General features: G+C 37.9%; 1 protein-coding gene across 1 annotated transcript; it reads left to right on the top strand.

Annotated features, from left to right (window-relative positions):
• Window positions 1–11,733: 11,733 nt before the first annotated feature.
• Window positions 11,734–21,917, top strand: LOC140234653 (hsc70-interacting protein-like). Its single transcript, XM_072314686.1, has 7 exons — window positions 11,734–12,035; window positions 14,097–14,296; window positions 16,093–16,315; window positions 17,098–17,311; window positions 17,903–18,019; window positions 19,052–19,345; window positions 20,988–21,917. Exons 1-7 carry the CDS (start codon window positions 11,926–11,928, stop codon window positions 21,273–21,275), a joined length of 1,446 nt encoding a protein of 481 aa, XP_072170787.1. The 5' UTR covers window positions 11,734–11,925; the 3' UTR covers window positions 21,276–21,917.
• The last annotated feature ends 4,300 nt before the right edge of the window (window positions 21,918–26,217 follow it).

The following is a 26,217-nucleotide window of genomic DNA, read 5'->3' as shown; positions in this document are numbered from 1 at the left end:
CAAAAAACAACAACATTTGTATCTATACATGATGCATTAGTCTGTCATGAACTCTATGTAGTCTTGAGGTCATCAGGAGTGGATAATTGTTTGTGGAGAGTTTTTAAGATTCTCATATTATCTTGTCACTTGATCACTCATTAAGATCCATCTATGTGAATTCTAAGCTTTATCTATTTCTGTCTCTTTTCTCTTATTGCAGAAACAAAAGTGTTTACAATTATACATTTGGGATTACTTGTCTGATGGTGTGACAATAAATGTTTGCTGGACACCACTTCTTCTGACTTAACCAACAAATGCTCTTGCCTCAATTTTGCAATCCAATGTCCCACATACTATACATGGGTATGCATTCTGTGTAGACATTTCTATAGAATTGTAAATCCACCAAAGTTTGAATAATTGGTGGGTTTGTTTTTTTTTAGTAAAATTTTTAAATGAATGAAGTTTCATACAGACTGCATTGGAGTGTATGGATCCACCAAAAACAAAACAAGACAAAACAAGACAAAACAAACAAACAAACAAAATTCACAGACCAAAATTCTATGAAGTATCAGAAAGTAAGAAAAACAGTGTACAGTGAAATTTTCTGTGGGCAATGGCTAGTTATTTTGCTCTTAGAATTAGAGTATAGCCGATGATGTTGCTCTCCTCGCTCTGTGAACATAAAAAAAAAAAAAAAAATGCGTAGAGAGTTGTAAGTAGAGAGAATTTTCAGCATGATATACTATATTTCGTTTGTGTTCTTTAGTCCAGTTTGAGACTATCTTGTTATATTCTGATCAGATGTCTGTTGGCACTGATCTAGTTGGGATTGAATTGGCATTATTTCACATAGATCATCCCGCGCTTTCAAGGATTTAGCCGACTGGACACTGTGCGTTGTAGAAACCCAAATTACAAAGCGAGGCTAGTGAAGGTCTTCTGCATGGCAGAGGAATTAAGTATTCCGTACAATCTTCAGATCCATGGGTGTATCATTGCATAATGTATTGTGGAGGAATTGAGAGCTATAAAAAGCTTCAAAAATAAATCTTCATCTGAAAAGAAGCGAGGAAGAATCATAGATGCATGAAAGACAGGCATTTTTGAATAATAGATTAAGCTTTTCTTTTTCTTTTTCCTTTGTTTCGCTATCATGCTGACAAGCTGCAGAATCTCAAAGAGATTTCCTAAGAAAGTGTATAGATGAGTGTCTTTTGTTCATGTGTATCACATGGATACATATTTGTGGGACCATGTGACAAGACTTTTTTGCTTCCATGGTGATAAGGTCCATCATTTCTATGGATCATACTCCATTCTATAAGTTGTCTTGAATATAAATCCAGACTTTTAATTTTAAAAAGATAAAGAAATTTGTTACTTTGTAAACCTGGAAGCTGATGAAAAGCATAACAGGATCTTGCTGCATCAAAGATTTGTGCTTATTTAAGAAAGAAAATAGATGTGAGTGGCTATCCTTAAATAATCAACCGAATTGTCAATTGCATTTCTTTTTGTACACCACATGATCTTTTAGTTCATAATCTCAAGTAGTTTTATGTCCATCACTGTATTTCTACATTCCTCATGAAAGAATAAACTACACTATATGATGGTTGTCTACTGCAAAAGATGATTAATCATTCCAGTGATGTGACCAAATGATAAATAAACTTTTCTGCTATTTGCTGCTTGAGCATGAGCTCTTTTAGGTTACCATATTTTCATTTCAAATTTCTTTAAAATCCTAAAAAGACCAACATATGTACTCATTAATGACCAAATACTTTGTAAAGAAATTACCTTTTTGTCTAATATCTTTGATATTTTTCAAATGGTCCAATTTGATAGCATGGTTTGATTTCTTTTAAAAACATTTTGATTAACAAATTATACTAGTACTGTAATAAAGGTGATTTTTAATGATATCAGATTTCAAGCAAAACAGTTGTAGAGGCTTTGAATATAACACGGGCTGGTATGGTGCTGATTAAGACTTCTATTGGAAGACCTTCTACTGTGCTACATATAGACTTTTAATGCCACCTAGCATTAACCTGTTGCGTGTACAATATGGATGTATCATGTTTTCCCCAAATCGCTTATGGGAATTACCCTAACTTGAGGCAAAAAATCTTAAAAGACCGCTGTGTGCTAACACACTTGTGCACCGTGTAGAACCATACAGGCTACCAGGAAATATATTATTCTCTTGGAGTTGTTAGTATTTTGTGTCACCAAGATGCTTCATTGTTATTCAAAATGAATATTCATTTAATAGATAATAAGTGAATGAATATTCATTATCCAGAGTTGCCTCATCAGTGATAAAGCCCTGCTTTTCATGGGGGCCTTGTATGCATATTATACAACATGAATCTAGCACAAAAAATATGCCTTGTATACTACACGACCATTTCAGAGGGTGGTTACGATATCATAGATGTCCAAAGCATTCGTTCTTGTGCACTTGGAAAGAAGATTGTGTTTGTCATGACATCTTTTTATACTCTTTCTGGTATATATTTGTCCCAAATAATCTATTTTTGTTCATGCTGCATGCCACTATGGAATATATTGCCTGATTACCATAGATATACAAAACACAGGGTTTTGTAAGTTGGCAAATTGATTGCGTTGTCCACTATCAAATACTCCATTGTTAAATGGTAAATTATTGCATGATATGCTTTGCGTGCATAAAAATTGTGCATATGTCTAGATATTGTGTAAATATGTAACTGTGCATTGTTTGCGCTCTGTGACAATCACTACAGTATGAATGTACAGATATACATGTGTGTACAGTGAGTGTACCAAGTATATGGCAAATATGCCAAGTATGTGATGGCAAACAATTTTGGACACTGCATTGTCAGCAAACAGTTGTCCAGTTATGCAGATATTTGATCCACCTTTTTCTGTTTGGTTTAATGTTTGCATTGTCAACTTTTATATTGTGATTTAGGTGCATTATTTATGATTTATTAAGATTTTCTGTCCGGACGAAACTGATGTTCGACCAATGCATTATCAGAAAACATTTTCATGGAGCAACTGCTGCTAAATTTCTTGTCCATGCAGATTTTTTTTTTTGTTTCAACATATTCTATATGTTTGCACTAGTATACTTTTATTTTAATGATAAACTATTTTTATGCCTCTGTCATGAAGGGTTCTCGAGGCATAATGAATGCTTCCTTTTCGAAGATAAAACATTTCAAAGTGCTAGTTGCAGGACTGAAAGTTATTGGTTGTCAGTGCATTGAAAGCTCATCATTATGCAATAGCATTATTGTTACTGTTGTTGTTTTTGTTATTATTATTATTATTATCATCATCATTATTATCATTATTATTATTATTATTATTATCATTATTATTATTATTATTATTATTATTATTATTATTATTATTATTATTATTATTATTATTATTATTATTATTATTATTATCATCATCATTATTATTATCATTATCATTATAAATGTTATTATTATTATTATTATTATTATTATTATTATTATTATTATTATCATCATTATTATTATCATTATCATTATAAATGTTATTGTTATTGTTATTATAATCATACATATTACTTTTGCTGTTTGTTATTGTCATGAGTCCAATCTTCTAGAGGTTTTTTTATATTATGAAATGAACAAACAGCGAATGTTAAAGCATAGCACTTTTTTTTTGGGGGGGGGTGGTTCTTGGACAAGCCATGAATAGAAGGAAAACAGAGAGAGAGACAGAGAAAAAAAAAGACAGAGAGAGAGAGAGAGAAAGAGAGACAGACAGACAGACAGACAAGGTTCCAAAGAAGGAATTCTTCACTGTTGTCTGTAGACATGTGGGCCCTGGTGACGTAGACGGTTCGTTATATCTGTAGGCACAAAGTCTTGTCATTTCTTGTACAGTTTGTTGCAATGCTTTGACGTTGAAGAGAGTTGGTTTCTGTTGTTTTCGTTTCTATTTCTCTCAATGCTTCCCAATTATTGTAAGGATCAATGTATGTATAGTAAATCATTTCATGGCATGTGATGCACTATATGCCTTGCTGTGGATATTTGCTACTACTGTACAATCTGACTTTGATTTTGATCTCACGAGGACAGAATCAAGGCAAGTGTAAAACTTGATTTTTTTTTCCTTTCATGGGACCAGAATACCTTGCTGTTCATTTGATCTCATTGGTGTTCTTTTTTTGTGTGTGTGAATTGCAACTGAAAAGCATTCATGTAAAGTTGAAAATAATTTCTGCATGCAGTGTACATTGTAGAAAACGTGTGTCTTTTGATGTACTTGTGTGAGAAAGAATATGCCGTAAAGGGTACAGCTTCGTGTGGCAAAGGAATGCACATTTCCTTCAGTAAAAATCAGTGTCATGTATTCAGACAGTGTTGGGTCAGAAATACCGCAGTGCCCCCAGGGGCATCTCGATGGTTTCCTATCTGACGTTTGCTTGTTAGTAGTTTGTAGATAATACAGGTACATTTTTCAGTGTTTCTCTGTAGAGCTTTGTGGTTGGATGCAAGTAGGAGTGAATCTCATCGTATGTGTCTGACTTTTCACCGATGGGTGAATAATCTGCTTTGATTTATTTGTTCTTCTTGGCCAATAAAGTGTATGCATTGTCCAACACTTAATCAGCATAAACATGAAGAGAAAAAAAAATGTGGGTCTGCAAAAACAAAAACAAAAAAAATTAGTTGATTTTCATACATCATTTCATGCTAGACATGTTTATTCATCTACAGTCATACATACATTTCTCAAATTCAGTTTCAAAGTAGCATTTTCTTTCTCTATCTTTGTCATCTTTTTCTGTTTGCTGAAAAAAAAAATGACCAAAATTTGTGTAAAATGCGTGTGGCATGTCATTGAATTAAAGTACTATTGTGAAAATTGTGTGCAGAGTACGGATGAAAAGCCATAGACCTATTTTTTCAGGACTAAAACAAGTACTAATTGCTGTTAGTACAGAAGGTTTTGAAATAGTAACTAGTACTATGATTTTTTTTCATGAATGATAATAAGAAAATGGAGAACCTGTCATTTACTTTCTTTATTTCTTTAGAATTGCAAGATTATGCTCTGAAAAAAAAAAAATGAATGAACTCCTTTGCATGCTACCATATCAGTGTTGAAATATCTATAATATTTCCTATGTACTAGTAAGTGTAGCATTGCATTGGAAGGTAGCAGATATTTATTTTTGTGTCTGATTGTAGGAAATTATTTATTTATTGAGAAAAGCTCAAAGATTGTTGTGCAATTTCTTCCTACTGTAAATGTCAAGTAAAGACTTGCATATTTTGTCTGAAGGTGAAGTTCTGTTTAGCTGAACCTTTTATCTATGTCTCTCATGTTATGTGTTTATGATTGTGCCCTTGAATAGATTTGGAGTGAAGACAAAGGAATATGGATTGAAGATGATAATTGTATGTATTTTGGGATGAAAATTGTAATCTGAGGATCAGAATTTGTCAAATTGATTTTTGTATTGAGCAGAATGGTTGAGCAAAATATTTCTCAATCCATGAAGTAGGAAAACATGTAGCAAATGTCAGCAGCTTGATCATTTGAAATACTAAATATTTTTGTTGACTTCTCATCCACACTCTCCTAAATATTGAAGGTCAAATTCACCTTGTAATATTCTTGGAATGGAAAGTTTATTCTTTAATTTGATATCATGTTCTATATAAGACATTGGCAAACTGAACAAAATGAATCTAAGCATGTCATTTCTTTTTTTCATGGCTTACAAGCTTACACTGCAAATTACAATCCAGTTATTTGTGGGTATGAGATAAGCCATTTCATGTTGATGAATAATTTTCTAGTGTTTTTCAGTCAGAAGATGATTAGACTAGGGCAAGAAACTCCTTGAATGTGAAAGTAATGGCAAGAATGTCGATGCCATAGGTTTCTACTGTAAATAGTACTTAATGTGTATAACCTGTATTGCAAGGAAAACATCTTCAATATTGAGATTATTGTCTAATGCAAACATATATATTCAGTGTGTATACAAGCTGTCTGCTCTATGTAAATTTCACATAAATTTTCACTGCCAAATGTTAAATCCATTTTTTTTTTTTTGGGGGGGGGGTGGTATTTTTGTTATCAACTTTTTTTTTCTTAATCAATGCAGCTTAAGGAAGAGACTTCAAGTGAAAGGAAAAAATACAAGTGAGAACTGGGGCAGAATTTTAAATGTGAGTGTACAGAAAACCTCTCATATTTATAACAGAGGTTGTTTCTGCTTCCCCAATGCAAACATGGTTCACTAGATTGTGTTCACCCACTGGATATAGAGTGTGATGGCTAGGGCCTCATGTGTGACATGACCTCTGAGCTTTATTTGTCATCATTGGACACATGATTTCAGTACAAGAACAAATACCTCTTGTGAGTTTGAAGTTGAACAGTTAGTTTATTTGATATTAAGATTAAAAATTCAGTACAGTGCACTACAGTAGATATGGAATATTCCCAAGTTTGGAAATTTTCTATTTTACCAATCTTACATTCTTGAGCTAGCATGAAAATAGCCACAAACAGTTACTTTCTTTACATATATATGAAACTGTGTACAAAAAAGAAAATGAAGTAGCAAACCTCACTGACATTAGTCTAGCACTGAAAATGATTATGCAAAGTTTTTTGCATCTGTAGCAGCAACACAGATAATACAATTTTAGTCTGATGATTGGCTGTATTCCTTTTTTTTTTTTTATAGTGAAATAAGTTGGTACAGTATCTGACCAAATAATGTGATGTCAATTTTTTGCTGGTACTTTTGCAGTGTACATCATCCATAATGTTGCATACCACTGTTTACTGGACATGAAGATAAACAAGTGCTTGGTATCAATTTTTATATAATTATTATGATAATGGAATAGTACAATTCTGCATTATAATTGCCTGACAATTACTTTTTCTGGGTATTTAATCCTAGGAAGAAAAAACAACAACAACAACATGTATGATACGCTTGGAATCATGTATTTAAAATTTAGTATTCTGTTAATATTTGATAGCCAGTCTTTGCATTGACAGTTGAACGGAAGGTGATTTTAAACTAAAGGTGCTTGTAAATATGTCAATATCATAACTAAGCCTTTAGCAAAATGCATGCAATATAGATCCAAAGGCAGTTTGTACATTATAGAAAGTCCATCTATATGTCTCCTTGTCTTCACTGTGTAGTTTGTATGTAAATCAACCTAAGCATTGGATGAGAATGCATTGATATATTCAAGAAGAGTGTGATTATAATTGATGTAAAATACAAACAAAAAGAGAAACAAATTTGATGTTGTGAGAATAAGAGTAAGAAAACCCTGTTGTTATGAGCAAATCACAGCCTACTTGTAAGTAATGTGAGTTTTAGGTCCTTGTGGAGACACCCGTATACGTACTGTGTCAAGTTATGTCGAAATGTTCTATGCCTTCCCAGTACAGTGTATGTATCAAAAGTGTAGTTAAATCAAACTTTTTTTCGTCTGTACCATACTTCATGCCGTGATATTATTTATCCCACATTTGAAGTCTTATATAATTTCAACGTGCAATAAAAGTGTGACTGTTCGGCTCTTGTGGAAACAATAATGCATTCACTGATTGTTCGTCTGTGTACTTCTGTATGTGTTTTGTATTGAAGTGTACAATATTATACACCATTCCTCTACTTTTAGTCATTTATTGGGTAAAATCTCTAAACCTAATATCTAAAAATTTATACTCTCTCCCTCCCACTCTCCTTGTACATCTTGCCCTCTTTTTCTTTCTTTTTTTTTTCGCTCATTCTATTATATATATATATATATATATATATATATATATATATATATATATATATATATATATATTATATATTATATATATATTCATAGGCCTATATTATATATACATGTATTATATATATCTCAGGGCTGATCGGGTAGCTACAAAATTCAATTTCAGGCCACCAAAATTTGAATTCAAATATTTTAGCGGCCCAAAAGGGCACCAGAGCAACAACAACAAAAAAAAAAGTTAGTTTTGATCCCTGTGGTGTGTGTGTGTGTGTGTGTGTGTGTGTGTATAGGACCCCTTTATATGAATATTTCTATATATTACATCATATTATTGTAATAGTATGAACTCACTTGGTCAAATTTTAAGCTTAGGGACCCCTAGTTCAAAGATTCTCAATTCTAACTATGATAGCACAGTGCTTCCATGCATATAATACATTTATACACAGACAGAGGAACAGACAGACAAGGTAAATGGATAGAGATAAATAGATTAAAGATGATTTAATGGATTCTGATAGGTAGATAATCATATACAGTCACCAAACCAAACATTTTGATGTTGATGTTCTGGGTGATAAAGTTTTTTTGTGTTTTTTTTTTCACATTTTTAAAACCTCAGGCTTTTGAATGATAACTATAATAACATTAATTTTCCTTACATATGACAGCAATGTATACAGTCAAAAACAGAGTAAGAGAGCATCTGGGCAGACATCAACAGTTTATGAAGAATCGGCATTAACTTTGAGATGTGGTCTAGATTTAACAAGGAGGAGCGTTAGAGATTCCATGTACGTCAAAACTCTTTGTCAAAATTTTCTTGAAATTTAAACCATTTCTGAGCCATCTATTTTCATAGCGTATGTAGACTCTGAAATGTGGTCAGTGATATTCAAAATATGCGACTTTGACTTTTAAAAATGGAGGAGGTTTCTTGTTTTGCAACCAAACCACCATCTTTTGCGATTTTCCAGATGTTGAAAGCCTAAAACTACTATTATCAGAATGTGTAGCACCTGTGTGGAGAAACCTCTAACGTGTGGTGGCGCTGTTCATAATAATTATAGTAAAGTAATTTTCGGCACCGTCGACTCCTGAAAGTAAACAATCTAAACCCTCGTTCCCCATGTTAAGGCATAGACAGGGCGGGCGCAAAAGATTGTTTTGTTGTTGTTGTTGTTGTTGTTGTTGTTGTTGTTGTTGTTGTTGTTGTTGTTGTTGTTGTTGTTGTTGTTTTCTTGGGGGAGCTTATATTTGCAGAAAATAATAGGGTTTGACTTTTTGTTGTTTATCTTTACTTGTCAGCAGTCGATGAAGGCCTTCTTAGAGGAGTGGCATAAACACACACACACACACACACACACTTTGAAACTTGTCAGTAGCTGATTCTAGTTGGCAAATATTATTATCAAAAAGTGTGAAAAACTACTTTTTCTTTTCTAAAACTAAAACAAGGCAAAACAAAGAAAACTGTCATTCTTCCATTACCACTATAATGCACCGTGCAATGTCAACTGTTGGTGCGACTGTTGGGCCCTGTTGGGTCCTTATACGGTCACTTTCATACTTTCTCCAATCAATCTAACGTTTCGATCATTCAGTTTCATCCACATTGCTGTCGCAGTTAAAAGAAAAAAAATGATAGTGAAAATGAAAGAGAGAAAACTGTCGGAATCCAAAGTCCGTCTTTGGCCGCTGAAGACAATAACTCAACGATCAAATTGCAAATACTGCCAAACACTTTGACAGAATGAGCAAATGGTATTTTTTAATCGTATTTCTAATTCGTTCATTCGTAAGAATTGCCGTCTTTGCGGTCCGTTTTACTCACATCTATGCATAATTATTTGAAGTATGTATAGTCGCAATCATATTAGGAAGGTGGGACTTGCGTATAGAATGAAAACTACAATGGGGAGGGATTTCAGGAACGCTTTTTATGTCAACACTTGACCCTGCTCTCTCTCTAAAAAAAAAAAAAAAAAAAAAAAAAAAAAAATCGAGTGAAAATATTCACTCTTGAAGGAGTGAATACAAAAAAGAGTGAATTTAGAGTGAAATTGAAGTGAATTTTGAGTGAAAATGTTAATTTTCACTCACTTTGGAGTGACCTCATGGATCACTCGAAGATTTTGGAGTGATCCCTGAGGTCACTCTAAAAGAGTGAAAGTGAACATGTGAGGGGGTAATTGAACTGATACGCGTATTAGTTGATTTACCATTATCTTTTCTGAAATTGACCAGAAAATCCTTTTTAACGATACTCATAACATATTTCTAATGCTCCAATTTCTACTTTTACTCCCTATAACATCTATTGTTCCTTCGAACTCAAACAATGATGTACTAATAACAGGCAATTCATATAGAGCACCTGTGTTTTTATGCATCCAATGATCTACACATGACACTCTTACACTCTGAAACGATTTCCAAACTATTATGAGTCGATGGGAGCATGAGAGTTTATAGCACACGGGATAGTGGCAGGGTGGTCTATGAGCGGTTTCAGCACGTCGCTGCAATATGCACTGTAACTATAGTGCGCAACATCCTGAACTCTTGTGCAACATCCTCAAAAGCCAGCAGCATGCTATGCAACATCCTCAAAAAATTGCAACAGGCTTAGCATTAAAGGAACATCAAACTACCAGGTGCTTAGATATTTGAGTGCAAAACATGATAGAGAACATTAAATGTAAGCAACACAAAGAGAGATAAGCTGCAAAACATTGCATACTATGTGCTCATGGTGTGCGCTCCGCGCGCATGTAATTTCTGCAATATATTCTTAGATTCTGAGCTTCGAATTGTAACATGCTCAAATTTCAAGTTGTGGACCACCCTGTAATAGAACTGTATACTGAGGAATAATTAGAATGCTTTGTAGTTTTCTCTTGGTTTTTCCTCGTCCTGCTTCTAAGAGATCTAATGTAGCCATGCAGGATCTCTGTTTGAATAACGAAATGCAGGTGCGATTAACGTTGATAATTGACTTTCTGAAAGCCGTAACTAAAAGATGGTTGGAGTGATAATCTTTTATTGATCTTATTAAATGCGCTATATCCCCTACCACCTTTCTCCTCCTCTTCTTTATCATAAGTGTCATAATTTTCATAATTATTCACTCTTTTTCAAGCTGCTCCGTCTTTTTTGTTAGTTCTCATCACCCCACCCCCACATCTCTTTAGGCTACAAAATTCTTCCTCTTCATTTCACTCAGTTTTCATCATTTTTCTTCATCGAGATTGTAATGCGACCATTTAAGTAAACAGCGAAAGTAATTTGGCTGGAACAATAAACTAGTAGCAAACAACAAATGAAACATAGTATACCAAGTTCAAGTGGTACACAGGGGCCGCGGAACGTTTTTCAGTGTGTGTGTGTGTGTGTGGGGGGGGGGGGGGGCTGCGGGACCGGGGTGGCAAGGTCAAGACCCCCCCCCGCTTAGACGGGAATAAGCTAAGGGCGGAATCTTTGAGAATTGAAATTCATGAGTGTTGTGATTTTTTCCCGATTTTTTGTTTTGTTTTGTTTTTTGTTTTTTTACGAACCAAAAGTGTGGGGGGGGGGGCTGCAGCCCCCCAGCCCCCCCCCCCCCCCCCGCTTCCGCGGCCCCTGGTTACATTTTGTATCCGTTTATCACTCCTACACGCCGTTTCCTTCCCCTCCCACCACTACCCACACCGTCTCGTCAAAACATTCCCTGGTCAGGTGCCTCCCAGGGACTTCAAAAGTTTACGCCGCATCAACTTGTGGGGATGTGATGTTCTCGATTTTTCCTCAAACACAAAGCCATGTGCGACAGGTGCGCTATGTACAAAGCATGCAATGCGAGAGGCATGACCGCGCGAGTGCGTACGCTGCGTGTATGTGTATTATTGTGTGTGGTTGTGGCCACATGAGCGCTCGCATTGTGCATGCACGTGTTATTACGGGATTCCCTGCCCTTACGCCTTGACCTCGGGCTCCGAGATTATGTTGTCCACATAATATCCTGTGCATTTTCGCTGTAGCACCACACACCCCAACTCCTGTAGCTGACCATATCCCACGCTGTGAAATATAGCATCTTCAAAACCCTCCGTTCAGTTTAGTCAGGATCACCATATAAGCTATGGATCCAGGCCAGCTGAAATTACTGAAAGACTTTGTCGCCATCTGCAAGGCGAAACCCGACATTCTACACTCCCCACAACTTGCGTTTTATAGAGAATGGCTGGAAAGGTGAGACATGTTTGCTTTCCTGTGGTCTCTGAGTTTGGAAAGTTAGCCTTCGCTGGTGTTACCAGCAAGACCAGTCACTGAGTCAGTGGTGCCTAATACTAGTAGTAGTACTAATAAGATGGGCAGTGATTTTCCTTGTGATAAGCAGTTATGAGTTTAGGTGAAGTCAGACTCGCGCTCGGGAGTGGCACTTTTCTAATTCTATATCTAACACTGAACAATACCTGAATGATTCATGAGTGTCTTGACTAAACCCTCAGGAATGACAAAGACGTAGGCCTACAAATAACCAAGTTGTAAGTTTTAAAAGTGTTGTTAACATTTATGTGAGCACGTGAGGAAATCCTGACCTTGTTGCAGTGCCAGTGGTTCAAGTCATGGCGCTATGTCGGTGCTAATTTCCTTTGTTTGTGCCAGGCCCAGCATTAAAAAACAAAGCTCATTATCAATGGGTGTTTTAGCTTCTACCAGCAAGACTGTCTGGAAATATGAGTTATTTTGTACTTGTAACATGTTAGTATGATATTGACAGGGCTGCCAACTCTCACGCATTGAGCGTGAGACTCACGCAATTCAACCAATTTTGACTGTCTCACTCTGATAAACAAAATCTCCCGCTAAACCCCCAAAATGGAATGTACATGACTACAAAAATAGATATAGACTAGAGTTCTATCTCTTAAATTCTCTGATATTCCGAATATCGATATGCCCAAGCCCAAAATTTCGAGATTTTTCCTGCGCGGGTGTAACAAAAATAATAATCGTTTTCGGTTCAAAGACGAGCTATTGGATAACGATTGGTTTCTACCTATATACCACATGAGCATAGCTTGTACTTTTGGCAAATTACAGTACATGTATGGCTATGACGTGTGCTTTACATCGCTTTGCCTTTACATACACTGACTGTGTACGTAGTACGTACAAACGTACGGCCGCACAGCTGGCCGCCAGGCGCTAGCCAAGAGGTCGCTCCGCTCCCTCGCAGTGTCTCACGCCAAACTCTCACTCAAGGTTGGCAGCCCTGTATTGATGTCGCGTGTTGTATGAGAAACTAGAAATTTCCATATGGATGCATTAGGTCATACTACTCATAGGAGATTGTACATGCAACTAAATTTTAATACTGTGAAATGAAGAATATTCATACAATCACTATATCGGTACACTTACGTTTGTTGACTAAAGTACTAGTAAGTTGTTCGAGCGCTAAATTTAACTTCGTAATATTGTGAATGAGCATTTGACTTGCTCATTTACAATATTACGAAGTTAAATTCAGCGCTCGAACAACTTACTAGTACTTTAGTCAATAAACGTAAGTGTACCGATATAGTGTATTAGTGATTGTATGGAGCATTTGGCTTGCCGTAGACGTTCGTTCGGTCATTTTTCAAACAAAGGCGGCGACGAATTGGGTTGGGTTACAGTACCAGTGGTACATTCACATGCAGGTTAAAGGTGCATGGTCCCAGTGCTTTAGTCAAATGCGTACACGGGCGCACGGCGCAAGTTTCCTATAGAGACCTACGTACGCTATCGCCTCCTCTTTAGCGCTTACGCTGTGGCCCACTTCCTCGAGTCCGAAAAAGTCTGATTCACTGTAGTCAGTGGTCCGATCACAGTTCGGCTCATGATTCGGCTGAGGGGGATGACAGCTTTAGCAAACTTCTTTTGTGATGTCATAATAACAAGCACATATGCACGCACCCTGGCATAACTACACACTGCGCAATGCGCAAAGAAGACAACTAAGGCAACATTACTTAGCAACACCTACATTGTACGCACTTTACTCTGGATGACAGCTCAACTTCGGTAATCTTCATATCAATGCTATAATGGTGATTGGCAGTATCATCAACAGCGCCCTCTACCGGGACTATGCACCTTTAATAGAGTACATTCGTTTTGGGTGAAATTTCTGAAGAACATGCAATAAAAAGGATGTAGTGTAAGTGGTTGTGACCTTTTTTTTGTCTTTAACTTTGTTTTTCCATCTTTCTGTTTATCTTTCTGTCTATCTGCCTGTTTGTCTTGCTGTGAATGTCTCTCCAGTCTTGGTGCAAATCTACCACCCCCAGCAGCCTCACAGGACCAGGCTTCCAAGCCAGATGAGCAGCCAAAGGAGGCCACGCCTGAGCCCCAGGCCACGCCCGAGCCCCAGGCCACACCCGAGACCACACCAGATCCCGAGCCAGAACCTGAGCCTGAGCCTGAACCAATGGAGGAACCAGAGAGTGAAGAGAGTGACCTTGGTGTGTATACCAAAGACACCTGAGAGTAAAGAGAGTGACCTTGGTGTGTACACCAAAGACACCTGCTCTAGTGAAGCGAGTGACCTTGGTGTGTACACCTAAGACACCAGAGAGTGAAGAGAGTGATCTTGGTGTGTACACCAAAGACTCCAGAGAGTGAAGAGAGTGACCTTGGTGTGTACACCAAAGACACCAGAGAGTGAAGAGAGTGACCTTGGTGTGTACAACAAAGACACCAGAGAGTGAAGAGAGTGACCTTGGTGTGTACACCAAAGACACCAGAGAGTGAAGAGAGTGACCGTGGTGTGTACAACAAAGCCCCAGAGAGTGAAGAGAGTGATCTTGGTTTGTATACCAGAGACAGCTTGCAGCTCTGCTTTGCTTTAACCCATTGAGGACGGACTGATTTTGCTACAACACGCATTTCCCATAGACACCTGCCCGAGTATACTCGGGACTCGCCCTCAACGGGTTGAAGGGGCTGTACAGTACTGGTTGAGGTGGGGATTCATGTTTTTTACATTCCTAAGTGAGATAATGAGAAACCTCTTATGAAATATGAAAGAGCATGTGATTTTAAGAAGGATTCAACATTTATTTGATGAAAATTGGTTTTCAAATGGCTGAGATACCCCAAAAAGTGATAATAATAAGACTACAGGCCACAACTTTATTAGGATCTCTTTGTTTCACCTTGTTTTTGGATATCTCGGGCACTCAAAACCGCTTTTCATCAAATAAACTTTTGATACCCCTTAGAATTGCATGCTCTTTGACATCTCATAGAGTGGTTTCTGAATATCTCGCAAAACGTTAAAAGCTTAATCCTTACCTCGACCAGACCTGTACACACCCTTTAAAGTTAAAACATACATGGCTGCAGAACTGTTGACTTTTGCGCCACTGTAAGATATACACAAATACATATGTAAAATGTGTGAAATCATGCTGTAATTATACAATTCCACTTGGGTAATAAAATAAATATGCGAAATATTAGCCAAAAAGCTTTGCTGAAAGTACTACAATCTCAGAGCTCACCCGATCGTGGTTTCTGTGTAATGTTTCATGTTCAATTACATCAAGTGCAGTATATTAGGCCACAGCGGTATCCACTGTGAAGTGGATTGTACTTATTAATTCATACCCTGATATCACAGAAAATAACATAATATCCGGGCAAATGGCATCGGCTAGATAATTTTCTTAGAAGAGCTTTTTTATTTATTGAAGGTAAAATCATGTAGGTGAAAGGTAAATTTTGAGCCCTTCCAAGTACTATGTTTTAGCTTTAACCCTTACTGTGCTTTGTTTGCAATTGGCATGCATATTGGAATGCTTTGTATGCCGATCAGCACAAAGGTTTAGAAATCATGTCACAGAATAAAGATTACCTAATCACAGAGGGAATCTCATTTGTCTTCTTTATTTCTTTGACCATATCTCCTGTGAAAGTATTTTTCTACACCAAGCTCAGAAAGTACCATTTCATACATTGTGGGCCACTTTTGGTTGTATATCTCTGAAAGGGAGGTAGAATTTTCATATTTCTTGAACTGGCTTGAAAGGAAATTAGACAGTGCTTACTTGACTTTTGTATTGTCACTGAGTATGATTTATCATCACAGACATTTTTAGATGAAAGATATTTGATGCAGGAGGTGTAGAACCTATTACCTTTCCTAATCAGAATTCCTGTCACTGACCAAAAGCATGTTGTAATGGCTGAAGAGTACTGAGCAGTGCCTCATTGGCTCAATAATAATTTGTTCCACTTCCCACTCCCCTCCACTCAGAGCTGGACATGGAGGGCGTGATTGAGCCGGACGAGGATGAGCCTCAGCCGATGGGAGACTCATCCAAGGAAGTGACCGAGGAAATGATGGACCAAGCCAATGATAAGCGGTCCGAGGCCATGACGGCCATGTCCGACGGTAACCTCGAGGAGGCGGTCAAGCTCTTCACAGAGGCCATCGAACTCAACCCCCACTCGGCCCTCCTGCACGCCAAGCGGGCCAGGTATGACTATCCCCGTCCTGCTGTAAGAGAATACTGCGTATACTACGTGTGTACAGTAGGCTTGCAAAATTATTATGAAGTAAGTATAAACAATTAGTTGCAGAAACTCCAACCACAGGCTTCTTTTAAGTTGGAGATTCTCCTGCCTGGTACCCCTAGCAAACTGAAGACTCAGAATGTGCAAACATGTGCACAATATCAAGTGCATCAAAGGTTCGTCATAGGTTTGTAAATGTCACTAGATGAGCAGATTCTTAGAAATGAAATCAAGGTGAAAAAATATGCCATATACAGTCCACTCTGTTTGAAGAAGCTGCAAGGTTTACTACATGTATGTCTAACGCTGCACACTGGCACTGGTCCGATGGTCCCTGACCAGTAAAAATCACTGTCAAACCAGTAACTTTTTCAGGAATGGACCAGTAAAAATGAAAAAACTTGGTACCTATTGGCCTGACCTGTCTGTCAGACCAGTAGAGAAAATGGGTGAGTTTGCAGCCCTGCAAGTTTCTTAACCTTAATCCAGCAATTTTTTTCTTTTGTTAACATTTTGATTTGCTAGTGAGAGAATGGTCTGAAATGTGAATTCAAAAGCTTTCTAGATTCTCTAGGAAAAGTTAACCTGTCTGAAGTGACCAACTGTCTTATGACCACCTGCTTTGTGTGATCACTGTAGATTCAACTTGATAGAAAATGAAGTGCTGAAGACTGTGTATTTTATGGCCACTCTATACAGCCAGCAGCCATTGAATTTCTTTTTATGCCAAATCTTCCCAATATAGCATTTACCTGAAGCTGAAGAAGCCCAATGCAGCGATCCGTGACTGTAACAAGGGGATCCAGCTGAACCCAGACTCGGCCCAGGGCTACAAGTGGCGAGGGAAGGCCCACAGGCTGCTAGGTCACTGGGAGGAGGCCAACAAAGATCTCCAGATGGCCTGCAAGCTGGACTACGACGACATCGCTTACGAACTCCTGAAGGAAGTTGAGCCAAGGGTGAGTGAGACAATCACAGTGTTTAGCTGACATCTTGGCAAGTGTCTAGTGATAGTGATACAGAGATTCCTGATGATCCTTGTAATGAGAAATAGTCTGTTTGATCCATAATAAAGTAATAGTTCTCTTCTGATACACTTTACAGTGATAGGAAATTGCTAGGATGCTTTCACACAACTTCCAAGTGAACAATGAAATCTCTTTAGGCAATGCTGCACACTGGCACTGGCCCGACAGTCCCTGGCCAGTAAAAATCATTGTCGGACAAGTAACTTTTCAAGAATGGACCAGTAAACAATGGAAAAACTGGGCACCTTCTGGTCTGACAGACAGGTTGGTCCAATAGAAAAAATGGGGTAGTGTGCAGCCCCGCTTTAGGGCTATTTCACTGTCAACTGTTACCAATGAGCGTACGCTTTGATGAAGATATTTGCTGGCAGTTCTATTTTAGCAGGCCTGCACTGGTCATGATTTGGGAATTTACCCCTGTGGGCAGCGAATGAAGATCAAATCAATCGTTCCAACCTGGGTCTTTAATTGTGTTTCTTTGTGATGTATTTATCAAGCGTTCTTCTCTTTCTCATCTTGCAGGCGAAGAAGATTGCAGAGCACAAGAGGAAATACGAAAGGAAGCGTGAGGAGAAGGAGATTAAGGAGAAGAAGGAGCGAATAAGGAAAGCGAGGGAAGCAGCGGAGAAAGCACGCAAGGTCAGAGTTCACGCTGGGATGACTGTAATGATGCAATGTCAAGAACATCTTCTTGTCTTTGTGATAATAGTGAACAACCTCTGTGGATTTCAAATGAAGTACTCAAGTTGGATTGTCTACATGGAATATAATGACTAATGCTGTCTGTTATTGCATGAAACATAGGAGGCTAAATCAGGTCTATCAGTCAGGATTTTATGCCTGGGATCTTTGTGCTATAAATTAGATTCAGTGGCCAGTCAAAAGACAAATCTTTATCAACCACTCAGAATTTAAGTCAAATATTTGATTTTATTACTCATGTGCAGTGCATCATAATGCATTGTAACAGAGAGCCTGGGATATCGTGTTCTACCCGTTTTAGTCATGGAGACCTGACTTTAACATGTTGAGAATGGGCTGATTTTGCTATAACACACATTTCCCATAGACGCCTGCCCGAGTATACACAAGACTGGTCTTCAACGGGTTTAAGGGCTAGCAACCAGATTCTGATATGTTGGTAGAAATCAAATTTGGTAGTGATGTGATGCAAGCTGTCATTACTCCCACCTTTTAAATGCAAGCATCTCATTATAAGTAGTGATGTTGATAATGATAATGGTGTAAAGGGGATGATGATGGCATTAACACATTCTTATTAAGATATGGAAGCTAGACATAATGATGATTATGGTGGTGATAATGCTCAAAATGATAAATTAAAAAGTGATTTTTGCAAAAAGGATGATGATTGTCAGTGCTCAACTCTAACCGTTTTCTCTAGTGGCCCATTCGGGCCACTAAAATCTTTGAATGCGAAATTTTGATGGCCCGAAAAAAGAAATGGGTTGGCTGGAAATAAAAGGAAACGTAACAATCCATATTGAATCACAACTGTGTGATCAGGCCACCAAAAGATAAACCTTTTGAAAATTTTGTGGCCCTGGACCACCAGTCTACTGCTAATGTCGAGCCTTGATTATGATAAATTTGAGAAATGATCATGCTCCTGACATCGTCATCATGTACTGTGCTGTTCCCAATCCCAAGGAGGAGGAGGAGAGAAGGAAGAGGGAATCGGAACAGGGATTCCCGGGAGGGTTTCCCGGTGGCTTTCCCGGTGGCTTTCCAGGCGGCTTCCCAGGCGGTTTTCCCGGCGGCTTCCCCGGCGGCGTCCCAGGCGGTGCTCCCGGCGGCTTCCCAGGTGGTAGTGCGGCCAGACCACCACCAGATGAAGGATCACCGGGTGGGGCCGGTGGGGGATTCCCCGGCGGGGGATTCCCCGGTGGTATGCCTGATATCACCGCCATCATGTCTGATCCAGAGATTCTTGCAGCATTCCAGGTCAGATACATCAAGCTGTTTGGTAGATGTCGTTCAGAGGAAATCCACCCCCCCCCCCAAAAAAAAAATAAATAAACGTCAAAAGAAAGAGAGTAATATTCCCTACAGAGCAATATAAAAATGACAAAAATCGGATATGAAATTAGGAAGATATGACATTTTGAAATTTCAAATTTTTTTAGAAAACATTTCTTCACCAGTCCTTATGAATATTCAATATTTCCTGCACCTTGCATGGTGTGATTCCAATACAGATATGATGTTATGAGCAAGTCAGTTACTGTACAGGTGTATATAGTGACCGTGCTTCACAAAACCCAACAAAAAGCTGACATGCATTTTTAGTTTAGAGCAGGTTCTGAAAGAGCAGACTTGAAGCTTTAAAATGATGTATAACTCAAATCAAATGGACTCTCCTAACCTACCCTGATATTGGAAAGAAAACTCACACTCTGGAAAGTGTGAACTGAGAAAAGAGGCTCAAAAGTACAGGGGTGTATTCAAGCTCTTAATCTTTATCAAGCCATGCTAGCTGTGCGATGAATGGAACAAAAATAGGACGGTAAACCACCACTGCAACAACAAAGAAGGGATTATCATCGAAGCTGAAATAGAGCATGCTGTACTAACACATTCTCTAGATGATTAATGCAAACTTTCAAGGCAATAGCACCATCCTTTTCAAGTTATGGGAGTTGAAAGTGAAGAGTATGGACAGGGTTTTTAACCTGTTCCATGCCGAATTCTGAAATCCCCATAGATTTAATACACAGGCCCCAGTTTCCCAGTAGGGAATGGGTCAAATAATGCAAAGAGAACTCTAAGACAATCATAATTACACCAAAAATTGTTCAAGAAAAACTGCTAAAAACACAATTTCCTGTTCATTTTATGATCCCAAAATGTAGTATAATGTAGAAGAAGACTTGAAATATGAAAAACTCAGTTTGGCTGGGTTTACCCCTTTTCACCTACATGTATTTTCAGTCCTCACACAAAATCAGTGAGTGTGACTTTTTGTTGGTTTTTAGATGCATGGTCACATATGCTGTATATTCCGCGAGGTTTTTAGTTTCATGGGCTTTGCAAGTCGTGTTCTATTTGTGTACTTAATGTGCAAAACTATTATCCCTGTTCTTGAATGCGTCTTGCATGCCTACATTACTCTGCTCCTGACTCTACCTCATGATTGCAAATTTAACCACTTGCAAAATTGCCATAAAGTCCCGATTCACAAAAAAATTAGACCTGCTACTATGATGTATACAATAACTATAGTTTGTGTATGAGACTGCGCTGTCATGTTTACTGTAAAACTAGAATCATCCTGGGCATGAAACTTTTGAAAATTGGTGTGAAATGTCTTTTTTAGTGGTATGAGAGTTTCTAGATTCGCTGCTGGCATTCAACGCATAGTGTAGACAAAGCTTTTACTGAGACGAATCTTGGCTCCTCACGAAATTTTGGAGAGTTTCGTGCATGCGAAAATTTCTGATTTTACAGTAGTTTACTGATAGTAGGCAAATTGCGATCTGTAAAACGTTGGGAAAAAAATAGTTGTGAGAACAGTTCCTCTCTATTACATTGAATAGAAATGTGACCTCATATTTGCACTCGCTGTGTTTCTTTCCCCCCTGGATAGGATCCTGAGGTCCAGGCAGCTTTCGCTGACATCAGCTCCAATCCAGCCAACATGGCAAAGTACCAGAGCAACCCCAAGATTGCCAAACTCATCGAGAAGATGCAGTCCAAAGTACGGACGGGAGCTGGCGCCGGACCCGGGGCCGGGGCTGGTGCCGGGGCGGGGGCTGGTGGCGCCGCACCGGGTGGCTCTGCTGGTGGAGGGGGTTTCCCAGGAGGCTCGCCCTTTGGCAGCACCCCTCCTCCACCCCCCTCCGGACCGGGAGAAAGCACACAGGAGGTGGACTGATAACTCACCACTACTTAGTGCAGTAAGGAGGACCATTAATGCCCTTTCATTCTCTCTTATGACTTCATCCTCACAGGTCTCTGTGTATGATGTTGTCTACTGGTGTGATGGTGCAAAATAAAGCTCAACAGTCATATACATAAACATATATCTAAATAATGCATTGTATATGTACAGTTAACATTTCCTCACGATTTAGTAACAAAATGGTGAAAGGCAAATCAACCAATTATTCCAAAATTCATATTGCGTTTATTCTGGGGCAGATGGTCGCGAAGCAAAACATGCTTTTTCATCCATGTGTGATGATGATTTTCGCTGGTTTATTCGAAACTGGTTTAGTGACCACTGATGTGTAAATAATTCTCACCTGTAACCTGAAATTCACCCCATTCAAAGTAAAGTGCATGTCATTGAACGAACCAGTGCTCAAAGCCTGTTTCTTAGAAATTTGTAATTCTGTTCTGCGTAGCCGATTTTAGCAGGTGGATGTGATTGCACCATTGTTCATGTACAGTGTTTATGAACAACTGACATGTTGTGTTAATAGCATTATGTGCATTTGACTTGTCGACATCTTTCCAATTTAAATTGAAATGTGAGTGTTTAAAGACCAGTGAATGCAAAACTGTTTTTCCTGTATCATAATATACAAATAGTGAATGGTCACGAGTGCAATGGTACGAGATTTCGCACGAGGTGAAAGATAGAGGCGCTCTATTCAACGAGGCGAAGCCGAGTTGAATAGTGCGCCTCATCTTTCACCGAGTGCGAAATCTCGTTCCATTGCACGAGTAAAGACCATACACTATTTGTTTTATACAACGTCCAAGTAGATCTTTTTGGTCTAAGTAGGCCTAGAAGTCTATATATGTATGAAAAATATAGCCATACTTGCATGTGGATCCACTGCGATTCTCTTTCTGGCTTGTGCAATCAGTGTATAGATACAGGTCACAGCTATACTAGTGCTCATACACGTACACTAGCACAACGTAGGCCTACGTACGCGCATGCATGTACCGCACACGTACCTGCCCTAGCTGCATGCGATCCTCAATATGCAACACACAGTACACGCAGTACCGTACAATTTCTCGAACCGTGGAATAAAACGAAAAAATCAAACCAAGTTGTACGCAAAAATAGAACCAAAATTGCACGGCGCGTTGAATGGAGTACTTATTTAATATCACGTCACCAACAATCCTCCAATCAAATTACAAGGATCTACTTGGACGTTGTATAATGTCATACGATTGCTGTATGAACTCGATCTGTCGCAGAACCAAGCTGATGTCTAGCTGTCTCCTGCTCACTGATGAGGATATGTTTTTTTTTTCCTTTTTTTAATAGGGATATAGCCTTCTGAACTTACATCTCTGTGATGATGAAAACAAACTCAAAGTCGATTTTCCTCATTTTTCTTTTTCATTTGATATTGGGAAGTTGCTGTAATTGAGAGTGAAAATCATGGACAAAGTATTATTGAGGGATTTGCTGGTTTACGAAAAAGCAGGGTGCCACTATTCTGATATATATCTGCCACCCTGTTTTATTTTGCATTTTTCAAGTTTTAGAGGAAATAAATTGGTTACAATGGAAATGTTCACATGATATTTTGTGTCATATTAATTTTTTCTCTCTTTTGGTCAGATGACATGTACAGTTGAAATGTCACTAATGATAGTCCACTTGGACAAAATATGGCAAACAAAATATGTGCATGTTTTTATTTTTGTGCTGTATTACATCACATGGAATGTATAAAAAGTTTTACATAGTGAAATAATCCACAATGGTTCTTTGATGTATTCGATGTATACTGGTAATTAGTTTTCTTCATTTTAATGACATCAATTGTTTGAACTGTTTTAGATTAAAAAACAAACAAACAGATTTTCAAGGGTCTGAAAATCAAGACTTTCACTTAGCTGTGTCACCCTGAGAAGGTTAAACAATCGGTTTGTTCTTATGAAACTGTGGAAAAGATATTCATAGAAATATCCTGTGTTTGAGGTAACGGTTAGCTATACAGGTGACTCCCATTATAAGAAGTTCCTGGGACTGGTAGTTTTCTTTTGTTTAATCAAATTTTCTTTGTAGCTGAACATAAGTATTGCAGTATGTAGATAATTTTGGGACCTGAATTTTTACTTCGCTGTAACTGAAATTTCATTATAACTGTGTCCATCATAATGGGAGTGCATTTTATTATCAGATTTTTAGAGTTTGTCAGATTTTTCTTGCATGGTACATCCTTGATGAAATGACAAAAGTTTCTTGAGCTCAGTAATCTCGGTGGGGGGGGGGGGGAGGGGGAGGGGAGCATTTGAACATGGGGGATATATGCTGGCATTTTTTTTTCCTTGTGATGTTTTCAAGTACATTCATACCCGATGGATGATCTATGCTGCCATTTTTTTTTTCTTCATGTGATGTTTTCAAGTACATTCATACCTGCTCTCTCCCTTTCAACCATTCTGAAAAATTGTGTGGTTACTATTATTATTTTTTTGTTGTTGTTCTCTGTGCCTGTGCTATTAGATACAGTAGTGTGGAATTTCATAGGTGGTTTGCTTCAAGATTGGTGAATTCAACAACACAGACTGAAAATAAGCTGTAACTTTTCTTGATTGGACATATTTCATGGTGAGATATGAAGTGTCCTTGGACACACAAAGTCAATTTCAGTGGAAAAACTAACCATGAGGTAGATTGTGAATCCTTCATGTCATTAAAGAAAATTTAATGTGCACATAATGTACAGTGTATGTTGATTTGAGTATTGTTTCTGTGATCATTTTGAATGAATTCATTTTTTTTTTCCTTTTTTTTTTTTTTTGGTTTATTTTTTTTTTTCCAGTAAGGAATCGTTTAGATTGTTGTCTTCAATAATTTGTGCATGATTTTTAAAATCATGTCATGGTGTAGAAATTATTATGAGATATCAGTAGGAAATGTAGAAAGAAGAAAACTTCAGAAAATATCAACATTACAGTGCATAGGAGAGTGATTGCCAAGTCCAGTCACTAGACAGGTTTTGAGATATTTGCGTCATGGATATATTTTTCATTTCCGTCGTGAGACGTGCCATCGAGAAATCTTTAACATATAACAGCTTTTGTCATGGACAGACTTTTTGAGGGCAGACTGTGCAGAGATATAATTCAAACCCATTCCAATTTTCCTCGACAGACTGAATTGTTGCATTCTGATTTCAGACGAATGGCAGTGCGATATGCTGGGCATGTGATCACTACTGTATTGGCAAATAGGTATGAAGAGTTAGGATATAACAAAATCCTCATATAACAAAGCCATTTTGCAGATCCCATCACTTTATATTTCTCTAGGTTGTTTTTTTTCTACCCTGATATGGTGAGAGACCTGAAATATAATGATAATAATAATGATAATAAATTGTTATGTCCTTGTTATAATGAGGTCTTCTCCCATGTATTGGTCTGCACATCCTTCTGTGTGAAAGATGTGACCAAAGTGTAGCACTACAAATCTTGCATCCATTGAAGTCAAAGAATGGAAGTGGATCAATCAGCTCACAGCCAATGAAAATAACTGTTGCAAGTGAAACAACTGGCAAACATTCAGTGAAACGTATTGTTTCATGTGGAACATTCAGCAAACAGCCAGTAAGATTGGTTGTTGTATGTTGAACAGTCAGGCAACAGCCAATAGGATTGACTGTTTCATATGACACAGTCAGCAAACGGCCAATGAAATGTACATGTTCTTTTGCATGTGGTGCATGTGGCACTATTAGCCAATGAGATTGTTGCATGTTGCACAGTAGACCAACAGCCAATGAGATGGGATTGTTGTACGAGTATGTTGCACAGTCAGCCAATAGCCAATGAGATTGATTGTTGTATGTTGCACAGCCAGAAACGGCCAATGAGAAGGATTGTTGTATGTTGCGCAGTAAGCCAACAACCAATGAGATGAATTGTTGTATGTTGCACAGTAAGCCAACAACCAATGAGATGGATTGTTGTACGTTGCATAGTCAGCCAGCAGCCAATCAAATCAGAGAGATTGTCACACTCATCTGACAGTCCCACAGAGTTAAAGCACTACTAGTATGTGTTCAATATTGTGTACCCTTACTCAGTTGCGTTACAAAGCTTATTATGATTAATGCACTGGAAATCCTCAAACATTGATTTGTTTGTAGGGCTTTACTTAACTGCCTTCTCATTATGCCCAAATTTTTTGAATCCCATGTTCCATTATTGTGAGCATTGCTTTCAATTACTGCAAACATCTAGTTGTGAGTAGTTATACACTTCAGACTGAAAACAAAATGAAAGTATTTTAGCACCATTGGATAGTCTCACTTTGTTCTCAATCGGAGCAGAGTTCCAATGCTTCTTCTATAACTTTTATTTCAAATTCATTTTTGTATTGTTACATATTGGCAAGAAAATTTTGATTGACAAAATTAAAAGAGAAAATGTATCTTGCAATATAATGACTGATGATCCTCTGTTTTTACTGTTGCCAGATTGTTTTTCAAAAGGTTATCAGGGTTTTTTTCATAAAGCTGTACTTAAAGTTACGAACGACTTAAGAACAACTGGATCACGTTCTGATGTGCTATACTTACCAGAATTTCAATAATTCAGCACAAGAACTGATCATCACTCGTTCTTTTGTCGTTAGTAACTTTAAGAACAACTTTATGAAACACCTCTATGACTTTTTTCTCTTCTTCAAGAGTACAATAACAACACAGACCAGGTAATAAACACATTCAAATGTTATACTTACCCATACTGTTGTTAAATTGTTATACCCCCGCCAAACGAAGTTTGAAGGGGGTATATAGGAATCAGCGGATGGTCGGGCGGTCGGTCCGTTACAAATCTTGCGTCGCGAACTACTTCCTCAGTTTTCAACCGATTCCCATAAAACTTGGCAC

Source organism: Diadema setosum, chromosome 11 (assembly GCF_964275005.1).
Source record: "Diadema setosum chromosome 11, eeDiaSeto1, whole genome shotgun sequence".
Lineage (NCBI taxonomy): Eukaryota > Metazoa > Echinodermata > Echinoidea > Diadematoida > Diadematidae > Diadema > Diadema setosum.
The sequence above is the reverse complement of the archived record's forward strand: the minus strand, read 5'-3'. Positions and strand labels throughout refer to the sequence as shown.